This window comes from Strix uralensis, chromosome 10 (assembly GCF_047716275.1).
Source record: "Strix uralensis isolate ZFMK-TIS-50842 chromosome 10, bStrUra1, whole genome shotgun sequence".
In the NCBI taxonomy this organism is placed as follows: Eukaryota; Metazoa; Chordata; class Aves; order Strigiformes; family Strigidae; genus Strix; species Strix uralensis.
This window is the reverse complement of record NC_133981.1, coordinates 3,507,482-3,533,202: the sequence shown is the minus strand read 5'-3', so window position 1 is coordinate 3,533,202 and position 25,721 is coordinate 3,507,482. Positions and strand designations below refer to the sequence as shown.

Below are 25,721 nucleotides of genomic sequence, written 5' to 3'. Positions count from 1 at the left end.
AGCGTGGCCAGCAGGGATGGGGAAGGGATCATACCCCTGTACTCAGCACTGGTGAGGCCGCCCCTCGATGACTGGGTTCAGTTTTGGGCCCCTCACTCCAAAAAGGCCATTGAATGACTCGAGCGTGTCCAGAGAAGGGCAACGGAGCTGGTGCAGGGTCTGGAGCACAGGTCTGATGGGGAGCGGCTGAGGGAACTGGGGGGGTTTAGTCTGGAGAAGAGGAGGCTGAGGGGAGACCTCATGGCCCTCTACAACTCCCTGAAAGGAGGGTGCAGAGAGGGGGGATGAGTCTCTTGAGCCAAGGAACCAGCGCCAGGCCAAGAGGGAATGGCCTCAAGCTGCGCCAGGGCAGGGTCAGACTGGCTCTTAGGAAGGATTTCTTTGCAGAAGGGGTTGTTGGGCGTTGGAATGGGCTGCCCAGGGCAGGGGGGGAGTCCCCATCCCTGGAGGGGTTGAAGAGTCGGGTTGACCCAGCGCTGAGGGATCTGGTGGAGTTGGGAACGGTCAGTGTGAGGTTCATGGTTGGACTGGAGGATCTTCAAGGGCTTTTCCAACCCAGATGATGCTGTGAGATGGCTGTCAGCAGGATCCTGCTGCAGGTTGTCCTCAAAGGCAGATCCAGATGCTGCCGAAGAGCGAGGTCCTGTGCTGCCGACGCTGCTGGCACCCTGCGGCCGTTTTGGAGATTCTGCTTTACGAGTCAGTTGAGCTGCTCCAAACAGAGTTACTCTTAGACCTCAGAAATGCCTGTTTGTGAAACAGGCCAAGATGATGAAAATGCTTTGAGGTTTGAAGCGTACCAGCAGCACAGTACACACTGATCCACCTTAGTTATGTGAGAGATCAAGAGGAATAAGCATTGTCTTGACAAAACAAGCCTTTCTAGCACCTGTATCTTAGAGGGTGGCTGAGCTTCTTGTCCTACCAAATAACTGAGCCTGAACTGGGCTAGGCAAGACGTACTCACGGCCAGCGACCCAGCCACTTTACTACGTGTGTTTTTCAGTCGTTCCTACTGTAACCATGGGGTTCAGCTGGCGAACACACTTTCTTTAGCGGGGAGTGAAACTGGTGGGACTAGAAGATTTCACATCAGAGCTAACATAACACGTCTAATGAGACAGAGCTGCTTATCTGCAGCATCTCAGGGATTCTCAGCAGCCGCGTTTGAAATGCCTCGGTGAAACAGTGTTGGTATTAGTATCAAATTTATACGACAGATGTGTCTCAGCCATGAAACAGGACCCGTTGCCTTGGTCTGCTCTGTACTTCTGCCAGACAGGTCTGGCTTTGCACCAGAGGTGCTGGCAGGAGCGCCAGTGTCAGCAGTGCCCGTGGCTTTGCTGTGGTTGTGCTCTCTGTGCTACATCACAGTTGCTGGCTTAGCTAAACAGGAATCTGGATAGAGCTGTCTTGTCTGCTGTTGAGGCTCAGAAACCTCCTTCCTCAGGGCACAGGACCTGCACAGAGACCGGGGTGTGAAGCTGCCAGCGCATGTCCTGTGACACCTTCCATTTTCTGAAACGGCATCTGATGCATCAAGTAGCTGTTTGCTGTAGGTGACATTGAGTCCTGCACAGCAGAAAGGCCAAACTTGGAAGTTCGGGGCATGTTTTGTTAAGCAGTCATGCACAGAAGAGACTAACTGTTCAATCCGGGAGATTGTTGTGATTAACAGAAGTTGAGAATGAGAATCAATCTAAAGATTTCTGGAATAAATTGTTTCTTAAAAGGCCAGGTCCACCAGCAGGGCTGCACAATTTACTGGCAGTGCCTGTTCACAGAAAAACACCTTGACAAGACTATCAAAAGACTAAATTACAAAGGGTAGATAAACTATAACCTTCCTGAATTTGCTTTACGTAAACTTAAAAGATAAAGCCAACACTTCCCTTCCCCATTTCTAATACCTGCACAAGAAAGTACATAAAGAAGAACCGCTTTTTTTTGGCGGTACTGGCCTGTATCAACCTAAAGCACATATGAAGTGATAGCTTTAACTGAGCCGTTGCAATTCTCAGGAGTGTGGCACGCACACAAATTCCATTTCATTCCTACATGCCCCATCAGCAAACCATCCAAGTTTGGGGTTTTTAGTTCCCCTCATATTATTTTCTGTTACAGCATCAGGTGAACATGTATCTTCACAACTCCTACAGGTGACACCAGGAATGGCAGGGTCTCGGCCACTCACGTTTCACTAAGGAGATCAGCAACTGGGGGAGGGGAAGGTGGCGTGCAGAATCTAAAAGATCTACTGAAGAAATTACCAGAGTATGCAAAAGAAGAAAAAAACCCACATTTTGCTGCGTTTGGATGAAAGAGACAAAAAGACTTTTGTCAGCTACAGCATTAACTTTTCACAACTTGGAGTGGGATGGGTTTTATGTAACAGAGAAGAATGGATAGATGTAGACGAGAGTTTAACTCCAGCCTAACTCTTGGGTGAGACTGAAGAGACAGATCTGTACAGATTGCAGTGGGCAAAAGGTCTATTGCAAGAGCCTGGATTTGCCTACCCTTCTAAAAATTAATCACCAAGTACGAGAAAGACAGGAAAAAAAGCCCGAGTTGGGGTCCCATGAAACCATGAAATTTTTGATAGAGGATTCCCTCTCAAGACTAGATGAAGAAAAAGCGTTGAGAAGAGATGCGCTTAGGTGTACAAAAATAGGAAAATGCCAGATGAGAGGCCTGATTTCAGAAAGTGGTCTCAAGTATACCTTCCCGCAAATGAAGAAAAAGAATCTGATTTGGAATGAAGTAAACATACCTGCCCCAAAACACTCAGAAATGAGATACTCCAAAGGCAAGAGTTGCTGTTGCTGGTGAATTACCCAAAGAGCACCTGGGTTAGATGCTCTAGTCTTTCCATGTCTAAAATACCAGAGGACTAGGCTCTGGGTTCCAGAGATTCAGATCATCAGCAGCTGCAATCAGAGCAGCCAGGAGTCTCTAACTGAACAGTCCTCAGCTATGGGGAAGTAAGGGCTGACAGCAACACACAGACCAAGTTATTTAAATATGATGATCCACTGCTCTAAGTCCCAAGTACGATCAGGGTTCTAAGGGCACTACCTTCTAGGTAAAAAACAATCATGTTCAGAGACTGCAAAATAAATAAAAGAAAAATAATTCCATTTCACAACTGAAAAATTAAGCAATGATGAAGTGGTCTGTCCATCTCTCAGAAAGTCACATCTCACCTTTAGACCACAGATGGATAAAAGAAGGGTATAATTTCAGCTCCAGTTACAAATACTGACCCCACATGCTACTTGTCAAGGACAACGCTTTACTCAGAGAAGAACTGAATTCATCTCAGTACGGAGGTGCACTTCACAAAACTGACAAATACCGTAACTCAGGGAATTAAGTAACTTCAAAAAGAGCTGAAGTAAGGCTTGGAAGCTAAATTAGTTCTTAGCACTGCCTAAAGCCTACACCTGCATTTTAGTGTGATAATACATTTATCTGAATGTTCAGCCAACCAGAATTATTAAATGATAGCACTTTCATCCCCAGTACACAGGGGCACTTGAGGCAATGCTGCTTAACCCATCTGTCCAAGGACGAAGACGCTGTCCCTGCCAGAGCCAAGATGCAGATAGTCCTGAATCCAAACCCTGGAGAAACCTGGATGTCTTCCAGGTCTAACAGAAGAGGGATACAAGCTCAAGCAATATCTGAATAACAATAAAATACGGTTTGCAGAAAGCTATTATAAGGCATTGATAATGTTAAATATGAAGGTGCAACTAACTTCGTAGACAAGTTTGCAAAGTTATCCGAGCCCATCATTTCCTACCAGCCAAGTGTTCAAACGTTTCATCTTCCTACCTGCATCTCTCTCAACAGCAGTGTCACAGGTAGGTGAGGATTCATTTCTCTGGGATACCTTTGCACCACTTCGTAGCACCTTCTCAAGTATACCTCGGCCCTCTCGAAGCCTCTCCACTGACGTTGGGACCATCCTGCAACAAAAACCCAGTAACCCCTGAGGATTGTTATTATAGAGCCGAGAGCGACGTGACCAACGCACAAGGGGGCTGTGGGGTCCTTGGTATAATCACAAGACAGTTTTGTCTTTAAAGTCCCTGCTTAAATTCATCGGTATGATGTTAGTGCAAATGCAAACCCCTATCATGGAAGGGTGGGATCAGAGACCACCAGCTCTCTATAGACAGATGAGGAATAAACTTCTGAACTGCTTTTGCAATGTAAATAACCTCCTGTGGGATTTTAGACTGCCAGTCACTGGCTACCATGATAGCACTGCCCTCAGAAAAAACAAAGCCTTTACTCTTTATCAAAAACATGGTATAAACATCCAGTTCAGTAGATCACCTGATTACAGGACACCTTCTCCCAGAAAAATTGTTTTGAGATTCAACAGCATTTTGAAAGTCCTGATGTTAAGATTAGATGCAGTTATTGCATAGATTACTTTTATTCAAGCTAAAAAGAAGCAAACCCAATGCCTTTCTGATAATACAGTGTCAAGACAGTACAGTCAGATCATGCAATGTTCCTGGAGCAGAGCTAGCTTGGCCATTTTGCCCATTAATGCTACTTTGTCCCATTTATTTTGTAACGTGAAAACTCTCCGCTCAAGGTTGGTGCTAGATCTTGTTCCATTATATATTACAAGTGTCTGGTCTGAGGGTGAAAAAGTGGTGAAGTGGCTTCCCTAAAGCCAATCTGTATAAGAAAAGCAGAGCCACAGACAAACCTCAGACCCCTGGGTCAATATTCAATCTACCATGCACAGGACCATCCAAATCTCTTTAGAAATATGTGTTTTAACCTGTAAGATAGTAGCACCTTGACCAGGGATTCACAATGCCTCTACCCTAGACACTGAAGAGTGTGCGCCTTAAAAATGCCTGAATTTAAATATTTAGTATAATATTAAATGCACTGCACACCATATAAGCATGCAGCTTAACACCATATTAACAGATTTCTGTATTTATTTTTTTTCTTTTAAAATATATATTGAAAACTGTGCTTTACATTAGCTTTTTTATTTATTTATAAAATAAATAGCCCAGACATTGAAGTTCACCCCTCACTGAAGCAGAAGGGAGAAGGGGCCAGAGTTCACACCTCATGGAGGTGAATGGGGTGAGGGGGTGAATTCACACCTTCGTTGCTGCTATTGTTTTGCTGGAGACAGTTTTCTGCAAGGCTGGTTTTACTGGGCAGCAGCACATCTGTTTACATTGTGATGGCTGTATCTTGGCAACTGAAAGAGACAGAAACTTAATTTTTTTTAAATGAAAGCTATTGGCAATTATTGTAGAATTCAGCAAAAACCTGGACAACTCTAAAAATTAAGGCATGTAAATTTTAGTTCCCACCATTTTCTTCTGTCCCTAATATTGTATTATTGTGAATGTCTGGAAATGTATCTGAAATGTAAGCACTCAGAGTTAAAGATGAAACTGGTCACAGCTTTAACTCAGTAACATGCAGTTTCTAATATATTTTTTTAAAAGTAGAAGGTGACTGTATGTTTGTTAGCCTTGCCCATTAAAACACAGAAGAACAAGAATTTAAAATGCAGCAAATCTGCTCAATCCCATTTCAAAACGTTATCAGCATGGTTTCAACTTTATATCCAGTGTCCCAAAACAATACGATCTTTATTCCCACACAATACTTACTCATGAAACCATGTGAGAAACTGAAGCCAGAGCACCTGCTGAGGAGCAGCAGATGAAGCTCATAGAATATAAAACTAGAGCATGGTTGCCACCTCACCCTGAACTAGTTGTTTTTCTTTCAGCTAGGTTTCTCTTTCACCCTTTTACAGGCAGAAGGAAGTGGCACAGGAGGAGAAGGGCACGGGATATCAACACTTGCACAGAGTATTTAATTATAAAATACTGATTATAAACTAATCAACATCTGACTGCCTCAGCTGCAGCCAGTCCCAACATCTGGCAGAAGGTCACCTGGTAGACAGGGTACTGTCAGAGAGGTACAAGACAAATGATTTCTATTAATCTCCCCTTGAGGAGTGACAGAAAAGGGAAGGAAACAGATCTTATTACTCCTGCAAATTCACCCAAAACGATGTTTCTCAAGCACTTTCAATGCAGACTTCATACTTCTCACTACCTTCAGCATTGCTGAGCATCTCTTCCCTTGCCATCCCCCTGCCATTACACGGAGCAGTGACACAGCTGTGTATGTGGAATATCAGCATTGAGGTAAGGCTTTCTGCACCAACAGAACTTGAATACAAAGCAGCAGAGCCAGTGGACTACACAGCTCCCATCAGCAGAACATCCTGACCGTCACTGCATTGACACTACAATGCAATACTCTGCATTTCAGTGCTGCAGTATTTTTTTTGGACCAGATGTTACTATCAGGTTCAAAAGTTTTTGAAGACCAGCCTTTCCCCTTATCAAACCTTCTCACGGTAACATGGTAAAGGTGGGTTTTCCATGCCTTTGGCAAGCCACCGACTGCTGTCTGGTAACTGCTCTTCAAGCTTTACGTGCAAGGCACTAGGAAAGCTGAGTTGTTTCACTGTCCCTGCTTCTCAAATGCAAAGCTTTCCTTCTGAATAGGAGTTGACTTAGTACCGCTCATGTCCAAAAGAGGTTCAGCAAGAAAAGACCTGGATTAAATTCTCATTGCAAGAGCAAGACCTTCAAACCTGAGACCGTAAATGTAAACTGGTGGAAGAGAGAGACAACTGTTTAACTTTGTATCTTTCAAGACAGATTTTTGATATCTAAACCAAGAACTAAAGGGCAGGCTGAGAAGGCTGCTGGTATCCTTCATGGTTGTTTAGCAATTCCAAAAGAGAACAATGCCAAGAGACCCGACTGAATCCGTCCAGCTGCACAAATTGTTATGGAAACGCCCCTTGGAGAGTTTGGTCCTTCTCCGTGGAGCAATCTCAGACTCGCTTGGAAGGATAACACTCACCACCTACTGCTGATGTTCTCCTGGGATTTGCTGAGTGATGTTGAGGAACTAGCCCCCCTCGAGTCTGGTGGGCTGATGTCCTCTACATGAGGCAGGGAGGGATGAGAAGGGGAGAAGCCACTTTGTGGGGAGGACGGGGTTCGTACTACGGAGCCCGGCAGGCTGTTGCCATCTGTGTCAGTCACAGAACTGCTGCTGCCCTGTCGGGTAGGAGTCCCTGTACATCGCACTGAATCGCCACCCTCCTTGGCTTCTTGTTTCCGCTTGCGGTATTCTAGTAGAGATACCTGCGAGAGAGAAATACAGCCATGACTCAGGGAATGCAACGGATGAGGATAGGGGGAGGAACACGCCCACACACCATTAAAAAAAAAAAAAAATCTATTTTTCTCAGTTTGCAGATAAAAGGTACAGTGGGATTATAAAGTCTTACTGAATCTGCAGGCACTCTGGAAAAAGAGCTAAGTGGTACAGATTCGGACCACTCATCGACTGCCATGCTCACCCACATTTTTCTCTTTATGACCAATACTTCAGCAGAAATATCTAGCTATTTGCTTCTCAACCAACCTGGAATTTCACAGTAATTCAGTATACGCTTGCATATTCCAGCATCAAGCCTCTATACCCTCCTCCTCTCAACATCCCTCACTCTCTCTCTGGTTTGTGACGTTACATAAAATGTGTATCAGTACACCTCCAAAACAGGTGAGAGCCTTCTTCACAGAACTCTTCAGAGAGTCCTGTTCATCCGTACTAGTTCAGCCGCATTAATACTAAAACCTTGGTAAAGCCTTGCACAGAATTTTAACCCGCCTAAAGCAGGTTCCCGCTACAGTGATACCACAAACTTCCAGTGCTACCACCTCAACAAACTACTTTTAGAAAAGGTAGAATATATTTTGTGCAAAGCAGTCTCAGATTTGTTCAAAGACACGGACCAAAAGGTCCCAGATAATGCAGTCTTGTAACACAGGGCCAGCAGAACCAAAAATACACAAATATTTCTAGCTGAGCACTTACCTTTCAGTGTGCCTTCCCCTTAAGAGTTACTATGGGGCACAGACCCATAAAGGACTCACAGAAGGCAGCTCTGCTGAAGAATTTATCAGCTATGACTCAATGCCTATATAGAAGGCTTTACACGTTAAAATACTGAACAGGGTATTTCCAAAAGTAACTCAACATACGAAGGTTTTAAGATAAGTGTAACTTTAAAAGAAAACCAAAGGGAAAAAAATCAAAACCCTCCAGAAACGGAATCTTTTAGTCCCATGCGGGTCACCAGCATGCAACTAGAAACCAATATGCATTTGCTTTCTTTAAATAATATTCCTGTGTTTTTAGTTTCAAAGAGCTAAAGTTTAAGTAACAACCTTCATCTACTTTTCTTGCAATGTCAATATGTTTCCATATTAGTGGAAATACTCTAATATGTTCTAATAAACTGCCCATGTTTTCTTCTGAAACATTAGACCCGCTTTTCTGGTAAGACCCTTTTCATCCTGATAAGTCACACCTCCACCCACTAGCACAGCTGCACTGCGTTATTGCTCTGGGTCTTGTCTCAGTTTAACAACTGTTTATGAAAGCTGCTAGCATCGTGCTCCCCTTTCTGTGCTCCCAAGAAGAGGTATTTTCATCACAGTCTTTTTCTTCCACCTCTGGCATAAAAATCTTACCTAAAGGGGAGCTCACTCTCTTTTTAACAACTTTTAGACTGTTTTCATCCAGGCACTGGCTGCCTGGATTACTTGTCCAGACTATATTTTAGTTGGATTCTGCTCTCCTCATTCTCCCTGTCAGTCTTTCCCACTGTTCCCACCCAGGTTCCTGCAGTCGAAGAGTTTCTTTTACAAGACTACTTGCCTTCTTCCTTTGTGGTGGATTCTGGGGAGCGGATCTGACGCCTTCACAAGCCCTCTCACCGCACGGAGACATGGATCCATGCACCGTCTCTTTAAGCAGCCCAGACTCGTGTCTGCTGAAATATCCTTCAGCAGGAGAGCTGCAGCATCCTGCTTCCGAATTCATTGGCTTCCTCTCTCCCAAAGGAGCAGACCCCCGCAACAACCCATCTACACGTGGCATAGCGTTCAATGGGGAGAAGGCATACATTAAATTAAACTCTGTCCGAAAAGCCTGATCAGAGCTTCGTAGCAGCATCTGCGCTTCCCCACTTTTCCCTGGGAAGTTCATCTCTGAAGTAGAGTTTATGGAGGGTTGTGGAGCCAGATCTGAGGATCCAAAGCTGAGCAGCGACGGCCGTTCTGGGCAGGTGTTTGCACTGGAATCCAGGTACCCACCCTTCGAATCCAGGTCGGATCGGAGGCAGAGCTGGAAAATCCGAGAAGGATATAGGAGAGGGGTGGGAAGTCAGGAAAAGGGTCAGGCAAAGGTGGGGAGAGAAAATTAAGTCAGAAAGTACTCTGTACAATGCTAGTTTACTGCTTTCCAGTTCCTTTCTGATTACCCCTTTGGTCCTTTCCTGCACTTTTTTGCTCATTCCACAGGGGAATGATTGAGACTAAATAATAACCAGTTTAGCTGTCCAGAACAAGATGCTCCTTCCCCTTTAGCAGTCTCACTGCAGCAAGAGGATAAGGCTCAGCACTAGCCCCAGGCAGTCAGTGAAGAAAACCCCAGCAAATTCAATTGCCTCATAAGCCCAAAGTTGATGTTAACACATAGTACTAGCTAGGTTCATTATGGGGAGAGAACAGAAAAGATCTGCTGTCTATTTGCTGTTTTATTAGCCAAGTTCTCGACTGTCCCAAGTCAGCCACTACTAACTTCCTAACAATAAAATGCTCAGGACCTCCAAGCCATTTGTTTTCACTTATTGTGAGCTTTGGAAATCTCTAACAATAGTACATTCATTTAATTTATACTGCATTTTTACATTTTACATTCCTTAACAAAGCCATAATGGCATCATCTTGGCGCCGTCACAGTTTCTGGAGCACTAGGCACTGACACAACAGTATATCCATTCATTTACTTGAAGTGCCAAAAACCCTCCAGGGAAACAGCATAATCATCTCCTTCACCATGTTAATATGTCAGGATCTCAGACAATGAGCATAACTGACAAGATTTCATCCTCTTTGCAGGACTACAGTGCTTAGGGAAAAACACTGCAGCACCAGGCACCAGCTCTGCCCTACTGCTGCTGCTGAGGATGTCTCCTCTGTTGTATTACAGCTCCAAGTAATCTGCCACATTGGAGACGAGCACTATTTTCTACTGTGAAACAGTCTCTGAGCAAGGTATTTCACCTGATATTTTACAACAGGCCAGTAGGTAAACAATACACTACTTTCTGGCATCTTCTCAACTTTTTAAGTCTGTGGGTGAACAGGTGATAAGTCAAGGCTGAAGAGAGCAGCTCAGGTGCACCACTGTGTCCTCATAAGTCAAACCTGGTAGTGAATGCTTTCCCTTTCCTTCCCCAGTAGTCATCTTGCTGCTGCTGAGTAAATACCACACACCACTTATCTGCTGGGCCAGGACTGAAGTTGATTATGATATTTCCGGGGTCTCCAGACCTTTTGCCTTCAGCTCAGTAGCTGAGACATACCAAGTCTCCACACTGCTGTTTCCCACCAGTGTCAACAAGTAAATAATAAATTCCAGTCTTCAATTTGTTTGCTCTCTTGTGATAACCCTGAAAACTCTCCTCAGCCTTACCATGACTAATGCTCCACCCTTATTCCCACCTGCCTCTGCACTTCTCATCCCTCCCCTCCCACCATGGCCTCAAATGCACGCACAAACACACACGCTCCAGCCTCAAACACAGTTGAGATGGTGTGATAACTACCTCAGGTGACATGGACTCAGGCCTATGCGCAGGGGAACTCTCAGGGGAGGATACATTCTAGAGGAGGGAAAAGCATCTTGTTATTCATCTACTTCAAAAAAGTCAAGAAGCAAACCAAATTCAATTAAAAAACAAGTGCAGAGGTTAGCAATGGCTATTCTAAACAAAGACTATCCCAGGAACTCGCCCCAGCCTGGATGACAATGCTGTTGGTCAAGCGGTTTCTAAAGCTTTCTGGAAGCACAGAGACAGGACTGGTTTACTGTGTTTCATGCTATAACTTAGTACCCAAAACAGAGCACATAAATGTTAAGAAAAGAAACATCTTGTTCTTTATATTTCTGATGCTGTCAGAGAGAGTTTTCACCATGAAATATAGAGAAAGCCATTTATGGCGTTTAGTCTGAGAACATGGGAGAGATGGGAAGCCTGGGTTTGCCCAAAAGGTAAAATAAGATCCCCCAAACACTACAGTGAACTTACGCAGACATTATACTAGAAAACAAAAATGTCTCCTTCAATCCACTGTGGGCTACCTTTCCAGCTAAAGCCAAGAGAATAGGTGTGAAGAGTGTCAAGAGAATAGCTTTATGAAATGTCGTAACATATCATCTGAACACCTATCAGCGGAAGGCAGCGCGTGCATGTGATACCATGGTTGAGGCCTCCTTCCCAAGCATTTTCCTTTCCATGCTACTGAGCAGCTTAAAATAGAATCAGAAAGGAAGGTCTCCCAGAGGTACGTTGCTATCAAAGAAATATGGCAGGAGTCACTGCCCTCCTCAGAAACACTCAGAAAACTGAGGAATCTCAGAAACTTCTTAGCTAAAAAAGCTTCTGAAACTCCACAGAAAAAGTAGATGTATGTCATCACTCTTCTAGTCACTCCTATGAATATGGGAGGGGCTAAGCATCCTCCAATTTGTTTCCAATCTAAGAAGTCCCAAAACTGAAAAAACTCAGTCTGTAAAAACCCAACCAACCAGAGCTTCAGAAGCTTATGATACAAGCTCTTCAGAGAGCAGTAGGAAATCAATCAAAAAGAAAGTTTCTTAAAAGCCACAGCTTTCAAAAATGTATTGCCAAGATGTCAAGTGACATCTTCCGCTCGCTTGAAGAAGCTTGTGAACTGATGGAAGAATCTTTCTGCTGTTCTCTTCCCACAGTGCCACAGGACTGCAGTATAAAACTTTATGCATGGGGAGATGTATTCACTCCAATTAGAATTGATGATAACCAAATGAAACAGACAAGACGTTAAAATAGTGATATTATGAATAAGCTGCATTGGGGGAAATATAAAAGTTTCAACAAAGAAGCCTATGGTCTACTGAGCTGTTACACTCTTTTCAAGGGGAAAAAAGGTAAAAGGGGCAAATAAGTAATAGATGCCCAGTGAAATCCAGGCTTCCCATGTCTTACATATGGCAACAGAAATAACCAACACCAAGGTGGGACAGGAAATCAGTGACTAGAATGTGGAGGTCCACGGCAACACTGCCCTGATCTGCCATGTCAACCAGAGCAAAGGTAAGGATCGTTTCCAATCAAGCTCCGGGCCTGGAATGGTCTTTCATCTCTCTCCTCAACGCTCCACAATCTTCCCTGCTAACCTCTACAGATCTGCCTCTCAGTCAGCTTACCAGAAAGGGCTCTCCAAGAAAATAATCAAAGCACACTAAGCTAAGAATACCACAGAGGACTGTTTGCCCTGTTGCAAAAAAGGGGAATTTTAGTAAAACAACCCCTAGTATGGAGCAGCCTGTCACTGCACAAACTATTTTTTACTGGTTTTAACTGGCAGACTGTGAGCAGCTGGCCTGAAGAGTTCAATTTTTAAAAATGAAAATATGCAATGTTAGAAATGATATTAGGATGATCCCTATTCACAGGCACAGAGCAGTAACATGAAGTGGAAGGTCCTAGCTGGATGGATGCTGGTAACTCTCCCACAGAGTTTAGAGCAAGGGAAACCACCTACACAGCCTGCTCAGTACTTCTGCACATTTTTGCAAAAGGAAACTATCAAGAAATCAAAGGTATAAAGTATTTTCCTTCTACCCAATCAAGGGAAAGGAAAACCAAAGGATATAGGGGAAGATGATGTCAAGTATTTCTACCATACTTGGCATTACTGAAAACTGTTTAGGGAAAGAGGAGCCGAGGATATCAGGCAGCCTTTGAGAAGTGGAGCACTGTTGCACTCTTTGGAAGAGGCAGGAATTGGAAGCCACATTGGCACAGAGATCTGAAAAGATGACTAAAGAACACTGAAAAGCCTGCAATATTTGGGAGCTACTGTGCAGAAACGGAGAAAAGAATTAGGCTAATGTTACTGATAGCTATGAAGTGAGGGGAGGTTGGGCTGCAGCAAGGTTTGACATTTAATACAGCAGGAGATTTGGCCAGAAGTGGAGTAGAGGAGAAAGGCAGCAGTGCTCCTGAGTCTGGCACTACGATGCTGCTCAGGAACATAGCCACATACTCAAAAAAGGAAGGTGTCCCTAGTGCTACCTCTGCTGCAAATATTGCAGTTCCTCTCTTTTTAGCGCTCCCAGTCCCTGGTCAGATTTACCTCGAACTGTAGTGGAGTATTGCAGCGACTAGCAGCCAGAGAAGGGATCGGTGAGAACATGATGCCATAACCGTTGCGACTCTCCTCCTCTCCTGGCAGCGATGAGCAGGGTGTAGCCAGCTGTGGGCTCGCTGAGCCAGGAACTGAAGGGATGGGAGGCGGAGGGGTGACGGGAGACAGCGGCCTCAGCAACTTCTTAACATTTTGCTCCATCAAGTAGCGAGACTTCCATTTCTTCAGGGGACTTAGCAAGTCTGAAAAACAAACTGAGCTGAGCACAGGGCTAGACCATTAATCTTAACCATTAACCATATGCAAATCACACCCTGTCTCCTTCCCCCTACTCCCAGCCCAAATGGAGCCCACGAGTCTCCATTGTGACTACGAAAGATTCCTAAAAATTAAGTACCTCTGAAGTACTTCTATACCAGCCTTGAGACATGTCTGGATACTGATAACAGAACAATACATCATCAGGAACACACAGTGAACAAGGAAAGGAAATATTTCAACTAGAAGTAAGCACAAGAGGGAGCTAGGGGAAAGGAAGACAGGAAGGGATAAAAAAAGAGAAGAGAAGAGTGGAGGAGAGGGGTCAGAGGACATGTCAGTGTCACTGCTCTGAACAAATGACAGGCAGCTCAGTTATTACCTGAGCCTAATAGTTCCCTACAGGCTACGTCAACACAGCCCAAACATTTCACTCCCACAAAGGATTAATGCCTTTCCCTCAGGCCTACCCCTATTCAAAATAATATCTTTTTTTGATGCTTGGGTTTTTTTAAAAAAAAAAAAAGAAAAAGGTATTCAGTAAATTCAGCAGTTCAGTTGTTTGCTTCTTCAGCTCTTGCTCAGGGATGTGTATTTATTGGTTCTGGCATTCTGTTCATTTCCTATTCATCTAACTTTTCAATAATCGATTCTGCATTATCTGTGTGTTGTCTAGCTTCCTGTCTGTTGTCCTTGGAAAACTGATCCCTGACTGGGCATATCTTCACCGTCTTTCTCTGTAGAAAGATTCAGACACAATATTTAACCATTCTGCTGCTTTACTCACAGATTTCAGCTTCTCCATCTTTGAGACTTACTTAATCATTCGCTTATTACATACGTGCCTGTGAGACTTTGCTATATCTTCCTATAGTCAGTAGACATTTAGTTGTCCATCTAACAGCATCCTGCTGAAAAGAGATGATATTGTACTCTTTTTTTTCTTTCTTTTTTCCCTTCTATTGGACAAATGATCACATGGCACTGAGTTTGATGATGCAAGATAAAGTGATTATTTTTTCACACGAAAATACTGAGAAACTTTACATATGCTCAAGCGAGAATGGGTCTACAGAAATTTGAATGAGTGGCAAAGTAACATGCTCACCTGCCATAAAGCTGTGCCATCAAGCAGCAGTACACATTTAAGATCTCATCCTGTATAGCTGCATTTGTTATTCAGCAGCTTCCCCAGTTTCACTCAAGTGCCCACGCTGCCCTGATGGTGCTGAGCACTTACCTGTGTCATCTTTGCAGATGCTGGAAGAACTGCTGCTCTCGTTACTTTGGTATAGACATTGGGTTCTGTTCTCTTGCGGAGCTGGTGAGGTCTGAGTCATCCCCTCTTCCAGGGCTTGTTTGATCCAGCGCTGAAACAAAACGACACTACATAAACGTGCAACCCCTCCAGTACTTTCTATGTAATCTTGCAGGATGCACTCCAGCTCCTACACTCCTCTGCAGCAGGGCAGGCTGGTCACAACACTGACAGCACCTCCTTCGCCTGCGCTCAGACAGGAACCCCTCAGAGCTCAGCTGTTAGCACTGAGCTGACCACCTACTGTGATGGGGCTGACTATGTGCTCTTGAGGAGATTCCACGGATCAGCAGCCTTCAGCAACAACACAAAGATAAGTGAAGAGCATATTACAAACAGATCAAATGCAATACTCTGGCAGCTAAAAACTATTAAAAGCAATCTTAATTAAAAGAAAAGGAAGATAAATACGTTGAACTATCTTAAACCCCTGATTTTTGCAAAGAAGCTGCTTCCTGCCCAGGAGCACACCCACACCGTGCCCCTGCTCCACTAAGGCATATTAGAGCTTAATGTAGATTCTGCTCCAACAATGGCTGAGTTTAATCACGTAACAGTTCTTCTAGGACTGTGCTCACTGCCAGAGACAAGGAGCAAAAATATCCGATAAAATCCAAGCAGCAGTTTTCAAAGGGGCTAAAACAAGAAGAGAATAATAAAGGCAAATCTTTTATTCAGCTACTAATAAAAGAGATACAAGTCACAGTCGTCTTCTGAACACGGACAATAAAGTTTCACATCTCGTGCAAGTGAACGTGAAGTCTCAGCAAATCAACTGCTGCAGTGGGTGTACTAGCCCTGCCTCTTGATACAAACTGTCTCCTGATGGCAGGCAGGAAACCTTTGCTTAATTTACTATAAAAAATAACGGCCACAATATAAGGGAAAACACCCAGGTGATTCAGTAAAATGACACCAAGCTGCGGAAAAAAATAAACAGTAATTTGCATTTGTGTAGTTTACCCAAAGGACTCACTTTACCAGCTTTTTCTTCTCCCAGAGAGGTTTAAAATCAGAAGTTTACCTTTCAGTAATCCACAGTTCATCTGCTTGCCAGCAACGTGTATCCTATTAGAGATACACATATACATCTTACGATTCCTCAAAGATATCATGAAAATGCATCAGAAACTCAGTGGCCACAATCCTCAGAGTGAAAACTTCAATGTGAGGATGAAGAGCAGCTGACAGGATCTAGTCTGATGGCCTTCACTACTGTACAGCAGATGCTTCTTCTCTGTTCAATTATAACTCAACGGATTCCACAGTGGCCACCAGGAAAAGTGCGAAGTGCCAGCCAGTCTGGAGCACTTGCTATCTCACATGTGGCAATGTGATCTGACAGCCAAGTTGCTGTACAATGTGTGATTAACGTGAGCAGGTTATACAGTTCAGTTTCCTTGCGAGGTTCAGACATTGGCATGCTGTGGATGCAAACTGAGATCATCAGCTGAGGTTTTTTGGCATAGTCGTCAGTAGTTTAAGGAAGAGGCCTGCTGACAGTCCAAGAAAATACACACTCTATTTCAACAGCCTTTATAAATCAGCCTTCCTGACTGAGTAGTCAGAAGCAGACAAGACAAAGATCAGGTCTTGAGAGAGCCATGTCATCAAGTTCTGGGCCATGTCTAGATCTCAGCTGGCTGAAAAGGAGCTCTTCCTTGTGAGAGTTTTCTAAACATTCCTGAACACGAGAAGCAGACTTTTTCTACATCTCCAGACTGTTAGTGATAAAAACACTGAATGCTACCAAGTGTTTTCCATGAAAAAGCTGGGAAACTCCTACAGAGTGGATGAAACCCCTTACTAGAACAGTTATTGATTATTTACCTTCAAAAAGTAGAAATTTAACAAATTACTTCCTGCAACATCTATTACGGACCCAGAAGCTTTCACTATTTTATTAGTTATTGAGATAATGGAACAGCAGCATACTTAAGTTTTCAGATAATGCCAACCTGGGAGAAACAAGAACATGCCAGAAGACAGTAGTCAAGATTTTCCTACTAAATTGGGAAATGGATGGGGAAAAACAGGACACAGCTCAGCACAGGCTAGAACAAAGTACCATATAAAGCCAGAAACAATCACTTCTAAAATTACAGGCTAGAAAACTAATGGGTTGTTCTAACAAACACAGTAAATCACGAACTGAACATGAGTTTAAATCAACCTGTCAAAGAAAAATCTGTCATCATACTGTGATGCACAAAATGGATATGAGCTACAAGACACAGAGCAACTTGCTGCTTTGAAAATGTCCCAGCTGCAACACAACATCCAGTTTTGGACACGCAGCTTCTGGGAACATATGGACTAAAAGAAAGTCATCCATAGTGAGACTAGTTCATTCCCTCTCCAGCAGTGAGAATTATCATATGACTAGAAAATAGCCAAATGTAGCAAGAGATTGGAAGACTTGTTCCATGATAACAGTTTTCACTGAATTGTGAGCTCGCTGGCTAGTTGTACAGCAAATGCACCAAGCAGAGAACTCGGAATAACTCTGCCAGTTTTGCTCTGGATGCTTTTCTCTTTCCTGAGGCTGAAAGACACTGTTAAGGTTCAAAAAAGCAGCTTGAACCATGAAGTTCTTAGCTTAAATATGCTTGGGGAGATTGCCCAGGCACACGAAAACAAACATGGTTTTGTTCACACGAGTATATAAGAAACCATCAAAAGCTTTACCTATGAAGGAAATACCCAAGAGAGACCTTAGCTTCTTTTTGCAGGTGCGTGTTAGGGCATGAAAACAAATTGGCTGAAGGTGGAAAAGGTAAAGTCCAAAGTTTCTCTCTGGAAAAGCTCCCTCAAAGGAAGGCAAAGAGACCAGGACATGGTACCCGACTTTGAAAGCTACCAAGACTGGAAGATCAGAAAGGATTTCCATAAAATTAGATAGATTCTGACAGAAATCTGACTGAGCAAACCAACCTGAACTACTGTTTCCCTGCAGATGGGTAAATGCTACCGTTTACTGGCCACATACCACCCCTGGAGGAATGAAGTCCTCAGCTGGGCTCCATTCAGGCTTCCTGCACAGCCACAAGTTATTTGTCGTAGACAGACAAGTCTATGATCCCAAACAAAGAGCTGTGGGCTTGCTCTTGTGAACAAGCAACTCAAAGCTTTGCTAAACAACAAAGGCTCTCCAAAGACAATGGTTCTTGACTGAGGCACTGTATTCTTGAGGTCTTTTGCAACACTGTCCTGTTCCCGCAATGCCAACCACCCTCTGACTGTGAAAGTAGTAACATAAAACATTCTAAGGGCAACAATTAAACCTCCTTGAATTGCATACGCTGGATAATAAACAGCCACTGCAGATTTGAAAGTACACATTTCTAAGAGGAGAGTCACAGAACAGTTGTTCTACCATGGTGAAAGGCAAGGATGAAGACTGAACCCTGGCTAGGAGAGGGTCAGCAGTCATAGCCTGGAGACTGATCAACACACCAGGCAAGGCCAGCTCAGCAGGAACACTTGGAAATAGGCTCAAAGAGGACACAACAACTTTACAAGGGTGTCACTAAGAGCTTGATGAGTATATAGCCCCTGAAGGTAAGACATGAGCAAACATACCTTTTTACAGGAGCTGTAAATTCCATCCAACAGAAAGGGCCTTCGACGTCTCTCAGGGTTGAAAGGTGAACCAAAACGAATGTAGTGTTTAGGTGTGGTACAAATTAGCGGGGAGTGGATGAGACCTGGCAACATATTCAGGGTAGTTGCCAAAACTGTTGGGTCTGTAGTAATGCGCAGAGGGCATTCAATAGGGCACTCCTGCTTTTCTGCTTTGTCATTCAGCCATTCGGTAACAAGATACTGAAGGAGAAAACACACATGTCAATGCAACTAGCACAGGTGAAGAAGAAAGGCAATATGGCAGAAAGGAATATGGGGAAGCAATGCTCAGGTCAGCCCACATGCTAAAACGTCCCCCCTCCTCAACAGGATGGAACACATCCAGGACTTCCCCCGTCAAACCCAATTCTCATCTGTTGCAGGCACAGCAACAGGTAACCCAGTTCTACAGAAGTAGCTCAATTTTAAGCTCCATTCATCTTATTAGAAGGTTCTCCCAAAACTTGATCGCCTTGTTCAAAACTAGTTTCCAGCTGCAAGCCTACATGTATTAATGGCTAATTTATGCCCAGTATGTGGCAGCTGCTCACTAGGCTTCTGCAATTTTTCCTCCTTTCCCTTACAAGTTTCTCTCAGCTTGTACATTATAATCCACAGTCACATTCCCTCTTGGTCTTCAGTTCTAAGCTGAAAGCTAACTTCTTCTACTTTGTCCTAAACAAATACCCCCCCAGCCTGTCATCCCACCCCATCCCAAAAAGATACTGCCACTGATTCCCACACCAAATGCATTTTTATGCCATTCTAAATTTATTTTTAAATTCCAACTAATCTTTACTACATAATGGCTCCACTTTTCTCTCTTTGTTCTCTTGCTGGTATACACAAGAGAGCCTTTGTTTTACTATCCTTCACAAGATGCAACACCCTGGTTATTCCAAGGTGGTTTTGTTGGGTTTTTAAGCAACTCTCACTACACCTCTATGCTGCTTGATTTAAGGTAACTTTCTTGGCTGACAGTCTTTTTCTCCTTGCTCCTAAGACACTGGGAATATGCAGAAAACTTATTTGAGATCATATGCATCCAACCTTCTCTAATAAACATCCTTTCTTTTGGGCCCAAAAGCTAGTGCTCTTTTCCAAACTATCAGCATCTAGTTTTTAAATGGCAGCTACCCCACCAGAGTTGTAACAACCCCTTTTGCACGCTGCTGCCAAAAGCTTCTGCTAGCTTACTGCGCATGGATCCAAACACATCAGCTCTCCCCATCTTTCTATTAGTACCTTGTTACCCTGTAGGAACAACACAAACAGCTTGATGTCCTCGTGGCCTTTGCCAGCCATCTCCCAAGCCTCCCATTCCCCTCCACACCAGCACTGAAACATCTGCTTTTTGCTCTCCTCACCCAGGGCTCAGCCTCCATCACCCAATTCCTTATGCTGCCAAGCCCCTCCAACCCTTCTCTCCCAGGGGCCCTCAGGCTGGAAGCAGTTTCTTCCCTGCATACACAAAACCGTGTCATTTGCCTCTTTCTAGACTCTCTGATGTACCCAAAAGTGAAATCCTTCCTGTTGCACCTGTACCACCCTGTTGGTATCTAAGGCCTACGTAGACTTGCTGTAAAGATCAGCTAATTTCTTTTTCTGATCTTTGTGTGTACAGGGCTGAGAAAAGTCAGATTCTGAACCACAATGAGGGCTCTTAGCCACTACCGAACAAATAAAAACAGTAAATATTATTGTATCACATAATTCCAACTATTCTGAAGAACTCTTTCCCCTGAGCCATCTTTTCCCTAAAGGCCACACAAAACCTCTTCTTCCCCCTCTCCAGTTTGAGCACTCGATCATATTTACCTTTTTAGTTTTGGGGTACTTTACTGCAGCTCGATTAGACTGAGAGCCTGCAGCCAGGACAGCAGTTGGGTCAGATCCCGTCAACTGTCTGCCTTCTCCTGGACCTTCTACATTGCTGACATCTGTTGTGGTTACTGAGCTGGCAGTGCTTCCTTCCTCTGGGACAGCCTGTGTGAGTTCAGCTTGCTGGGAACTGGCTTGTTTCTGCCTTCTCAGTCTTTGTGCTGAACTGGTCCGGTATCGAGAGAAGCGACTTTTTGGTCGGGGCCTGGAGGGTTTTGCTGGAGCTGGCTTCGTAACTGCTTTTTCAGGGACTGCATCCTACAATAGAAACTGTCATTAGTCCGAGCACCTCTAAGTATTCCTTTTCTCTGCATACAGAATCAAGGACTGAGATTTATTTATTGATACTACCTGACTTCAAAATCTGCTTGGACTCTGTATTGTCTCATAAGATGGCTTTGGGGACCCTTCTAGAACACTGGCACATTATCCTTTTGTCTGCTGTGTTCTTAAAGGGGTCAACCAGAACACTGGTCTTAAGGAAGAAAGCAGCAGTATGAAACTTGCTGCTTTTCTCAAGGCAAGTGCTCTTACTCCTGATCTGAGCTGACAGGTATCATTCCAGACAAGTATCTGGGCAAACACATGCATTCAAAGTAGACAGGGCCAAAAAAACCAAAGAAAAAGCGAAAGAATTCCTCAATCATTGCAGTTACACATTCAACTTAAGCTCATGCCAGCACAGAAGGGGCCCGCTTGGTGAAGGAGCCGGGCTTGTTCAGCCCAGAGAAGGCTTAGGGGGACCTAACAGCAGTTTTCCTACATCCAGACTGAAGCCACCAAGAAGCAGCAGTGGGGCATCAATGTACATACACTGGAATGAGAGGTTCAGACCAGATACAAGGTAAAACATTTTCACCATGAGAACAGTCATGAATTGGAAGAGGTTTCCCAGAGGGACTGTGCAATCTCCATCCTTGGAGGTATTCAAGACAAGACTGGCTAAAACCCTGGCCAAGCTGGTCTGACCTCAGAGCTGACCCTGTCTGACGCAGAATGGACTAGAGACCCCATGAAGCTCCTCCCAACCTGAATTATCTTATGATCAGATACGCTGCATGTGAGCTTCGTACAAGCTATTAAGAAGTCCTGTCTTTGTCTTACCACTACTTGTGAGGACCGCCGTGTGTTCACCCCAGTACTGCTGTTACTGTTGGAAACATTTGCAGCAGCAGCAGCAGCACTAAGTGCTGAACTTCCATCTTCAGTTTCAGGAGTCTCTGTTTTTATTTCCTCCAGCTCAGGAGCTTCAGAATTGATGTTGATTTCAGCATCAGTGCTGTTACGGTCTGATGGTTGCTCACGTCTCCTCTTTCTCTTTTCCAAGTTTTCAAACATGTGCATGATTGCTTCTACCTTCCTGTCTTCCCGGGACTAGAACACAAGAGTAAATTTAAGTCAGCACTGCAAATTATGCACATAAAGAGGAGGAGGCAAGAACAGATATGGGATGCAGCACAAGAAGGAAAACAACTGCCAAATAGCAATGACAAGAGCCAGAAAGGGGACAGAGAGAAGTAGTTCTTTTCAGATATTTGCATTTTTCAACATGGCAAATTTCCCAGAATAACAACAACACAATCATGTGTTCATAGAGTAACTAGAAGAACTAGACTTTGTTCTTAAATAGGACCACTTAGATACTACTGAATTATATTTATAAAATAACCACAAGGAAATGCGTAATTTTGAAGAACTAAAAACCATAAGAGAGAATAAATAGAGTGAAGACACGACTTGGAAACCAATAGACCTACTCGCTAATGACCAGACATTAGAAGCAAACAGAAGCCAGAGGCAACAGAAGTAAGTGAATCAGTAATTTGCAGCAAGTATAACACACCACACAAACTGACTAAAACGATCCAGATTCATTCCTTCCCTGATGTCAGGAGATCACCCAGCTCAAAAATCAAAGCTCTGGTCTAAGCAGCTTACATAGTGGATAAGAAAAACAGAACATGAGAGCACAGAGAGGCAAAACAAAGGTATTTATTAGGTAAACAGAAAGGACAGAAAATCTTATCACCTAGCTGTGTCACAAGTAATTGGTAATTATGCACGTAAAAGGCCCAGTACAATAATGCTGCAGTGACTGGCAAAAAACCAGGCTGAATCAAGTGAATTTTAAGAAGTGGGGTCAAGTGCCTTCTGAGACTTGTCATGGAGGAAAAAGTATCTTGAAGCACACAGCAGTACTCAATCACAGCAGCCCAGCCTTTAGTTTTCTGTTTGAAAATATTCGGCACACACAAGAAATTAAAGACTGAAAAAACTACAGATACAGGTATTTCCTGGTGCCAAGTATAGAAAACTGAATCTCATTAAAGGAGATTAATTGGTACAGCACACAGGAACGGGGCTTAAAGGCTCACGGGAAAATAACACTTCACTTAGTCTTCTTGAACTATGCTGTCCAAGAAAGAGACCAGCTTCCCTGCATTAAAATGAAATCTTCCCTCCAAGCTTAAGGCCAGCCTGATGGATGACTGCTCTTATTCAAATCTCAATAGAAACTGACTGCTTTATCTTGCCTGTTCTAAAAAAATCCATGAGATAATCCAAGGATCTCTCTGCTGAATGGCCCTCGGCTCTGCAATTTGCGGCACTATCTTAACATTTAAAGCCTTCTCAGGAAATTTACACATGATCCATATCGCTGGTTAGAGAAAGACGGATGATTTGATAAACAAGCGAAAACCAGGGAACTCCGAGCTCCAACATGTTTGTTGGCTGGTAGGAAGATGGGAGCACTTCTTTTTTTCTTCCTTGGGTTTTCGGTTGTTTGTTTTGCTTGGTTTTTGGGGGTTTTTCTTTTTCTTTTTTTGTTTTGTTTTGGTTTTTTGTTTGGGGTTTTTTTGTTTTTTTAAATTAAGTAGAGTCAGAACAGCTCCATTCACATGCATAAAACATTCTAATCCAGGGAGCAATTCCAGGTGCCGTAAGAAGCACAAGAAAAAAAAAATACAGCTCTACTCAGTACAGAAGTCAGCTGAGAAGGGACTGTGTTATCAAAGATCCAAGAGCACTAAGAAATATTTTGATCGAGAAGACTGATTACAACAACAATTTGGGAGCATAAAGGGATTTCCTAATACAGAGCATAGCAAATTTTGTTGACTTCTGCCAATAGTGCTGTTGGTCTACCTCTTACTAACTTTTGTCACTTGATCCTTATCCTTTTCCCAGGAGGCAACATGTTTATGAACCCATACAGGGAACAGATAGTTAACAAACCTTACCCAGCAAAACTCACCAAGTTTTAAGGAAAATCAGGTTCTGGTTCATCATATGATCTAGCTGAAGATGGCCCGCTCACTGCAGTGGGGGTGGACTAGATGACCTTTAAAGGTCCCTTCCAACCCAAACTATTCTATGATTCTATATGGCTTCATAAATTCTTGTAGTGGCAATAAGGAAGGGCAGCAGGAACATAAAAAGGGTACAATTACCTTTTTTGAATCTGGTGCTGATTATCTTGTTGATGGTATGTTTTAGACTATAGAATAGCCCTGAAAGTAACACTCAAACTTTCCATCAGGAAACAAATCTGTTGTATCCCTTCTAATCTGCAGTGCCCTGACATAAATCCCGTGATGTAGAGTCAACCTGGGTGTTGGTTATTTTTTGGTTTGTGTTGTTTTTTTTTAAAATCAAATCACCGAAGACCACTGACAGTTGGAATTTGTCTTGAAACAAGTGAAATAACCAACTGGACCTGTCAGGACTTGCTTCATGCAATGACCAAAGGGGATGACACCCAGACTGAGAAAGGTACTTGCCCGTCGGTTATGGACCAAGGCTCCCTGTTCATCTACAGGCTCCTCTTTCTCCCCTTCTTGTTTCTCCTCCTTCTCTGCCACCTGAAAGAGAAGCCCAGACTGAGTGTGTCAAACAAAATCCAGTACTGTTTTAAACTTATCAAGATTCCTATGGTAATCTAAGGTGCAAGGCTTAAAAAAGGCCTCCTGCAGTTTCTTTTCTGAAGGTGCCAGTGCTGTATTGGATCAGATTCCACACCATAATGATAAAAATATATATAATGAAGTGTCAAGGGTTCTACAGGGTTTTACCTCATTGTCACTGACTGCTGCAGGTCCCTCAGGAACTTCCTCTGTTTGTTGACTGCTGTTCTCATCCGATGCAATGCCCTGCTGTTCCATTTCTAGTTCCTTTCGACGGGCTTTTCGCCGGCGTGTTTCTGCCCCAATCAGTGTGCCTAAAACAGGTGGAGGTAGGTGTTCTGCAGCATTTGGGCTACGTTTCTGCACAGGGCAATTCCGGTTCCCCTTGTGACACGCACAGTCCACTTTATAGTTGCTGCTCCAAAACACAAACATAATTCGTGTCACTCTTCATTTCTCAACCCTCCTACAGAGACATTCAATGCATCTCCTACTAAACATCTCACCACGTGCCAAAGCAAGGACAGCAGGCTACCTTATGGCCTCTATTGTAGAATATGCCAGCAGAACTGGACAGAATAGCCGGAAAATGCAATTCAGTAGAAAACGGAGCAAAATGTAGAATGCGAGGAAAGGGCTGGAGGAAGATGTCCAGTCCAGGAGGGCAGTGGAGAGCTCCTGGGTGAGGTGAAGGACTCACCAGATGTTGTACTCATAGTCAAAGGCGATGGTAACCTCTGTGTCCTTGGCAATGGTGGCAACAGCATAGATACACAGGTGGATCATCCCATCAGCAATCACATGACGAACCTTGTTAAACAAAGTAGAGAGAAACTAACATCTCCACAAGTTGCACTTCTTAATTGCAAGAGGGAAGCCTCCTTCTGCAAAGCAGCTCTTATCTATTCCATGAATAATTATCCTAAATTCTCCATAGGGAAAAGCCTGCTTCACTGCTCGTCTCACCCTGTGATTTTTCACTTAAACTTGCTACCACCTGCTTACCCTGTCACGCTGCAGCCAAAGGGAAGCCATAAAAGAAACCTTTTCCTTCCAAAGAAAAACCTCATATTCCCAAACTTTCTCATCTTCCAAGTATAAACCACCAAACAAGCAAGAGATGCAGAGAATTTATCCCATTTACACCATTTTAATTTGACTATTGATAAAAAGGGAATGCACTAAGCCTGTATAAAACACGTCATGTGCAATTACAGTGATGGTGAAGAGAGAATTTACCTCTGCATTTGGAGTGCAGGAACGCCTGATGAACCTGGCATCATTACCAAAGGTGCGGGCATCAACACACATTTCAACGCCATTGAACTTGGAGTAGAACAGCACAAAGGGATATGGCCTGGGGAAGTAACAGAACGT

At 43.6% G+C, this 25,721-nt stretch overlaps 1 protein-coding gene across 2 annotated transcripts in view; it reads right to left on the bottom strand.

Annotated features, from left to right (window-relative positions):
- SETD5 (SET domain containing 5) overlaps positions 1 to 25,721 on the bottom strand; it is a 69,857-nt gene that overhangs the window by 3,289 nt on the left and 40,847 nt on the right. The window contains exons 10-23 of one of the 2 annotated variants that reach the window (XR_012630222.1): positions 25,584 to 25,701; positions 25,045 to 25,154; positions 24,513 to 24,759; positions 24,222 to 24,302; positions 21,544 to 21,813; positions 20,377 to 20,697; positions 18,517 to 18,759; positions 14,857 to 14,986; positions 13,347 to 13,600; positions 10,772 to 10,828; positions 8,818 to 9,285; positions 6,949 to 7,235; positions 5,148 to 5,248; positions 3,841 to 3,974 (exon numbers count right to left, since the gene is read on the bottom strand). Coding sequence is in view for 1 of the 2 variants with exons in the window: in XM_074878919.1 (XP_074735020.1) it covers positions 3,841 to 3,974; positions 6,949 to 7,235; positions 8,818 to 9,285; positions 10,772 to 10,828; positions 13,347 to 13,600; positions 14,857 to 14,986; positions 18,517 to 18,759; positions 20,377 to 20,697; positions 21,544 to 21,813; positions 24,222 to 24,302; positions 24,513 to 24,759; positions 25,045 to 25,154; positions 25,584 to 25,701 (2,720 nt within the window). In the remaining variant the exon portion in view is untranslated. Of the gene's footprint in view, positions 1 to 3,840; positions 3,975 to 5,147; positions 5,249 to 6,948; positions 7,236 to 8,817; positions 9,286 to 10,771; positions 10,829 to 13,346; positions 13,601 to 14,856; positions 14,987 to 18,516; positions 18,760 to 20,376; positions 20,698 to 21,543; positions 21,814 to 24,221; positions 24,303 to 24,512; positions 24,760 to 25,044; positions 25,155 to 25,583; positions 25,702 to 25,721 lie in introns of those variants that run through there. The other variant, XM_074878919.1, reaches the window with a different exon arrangement.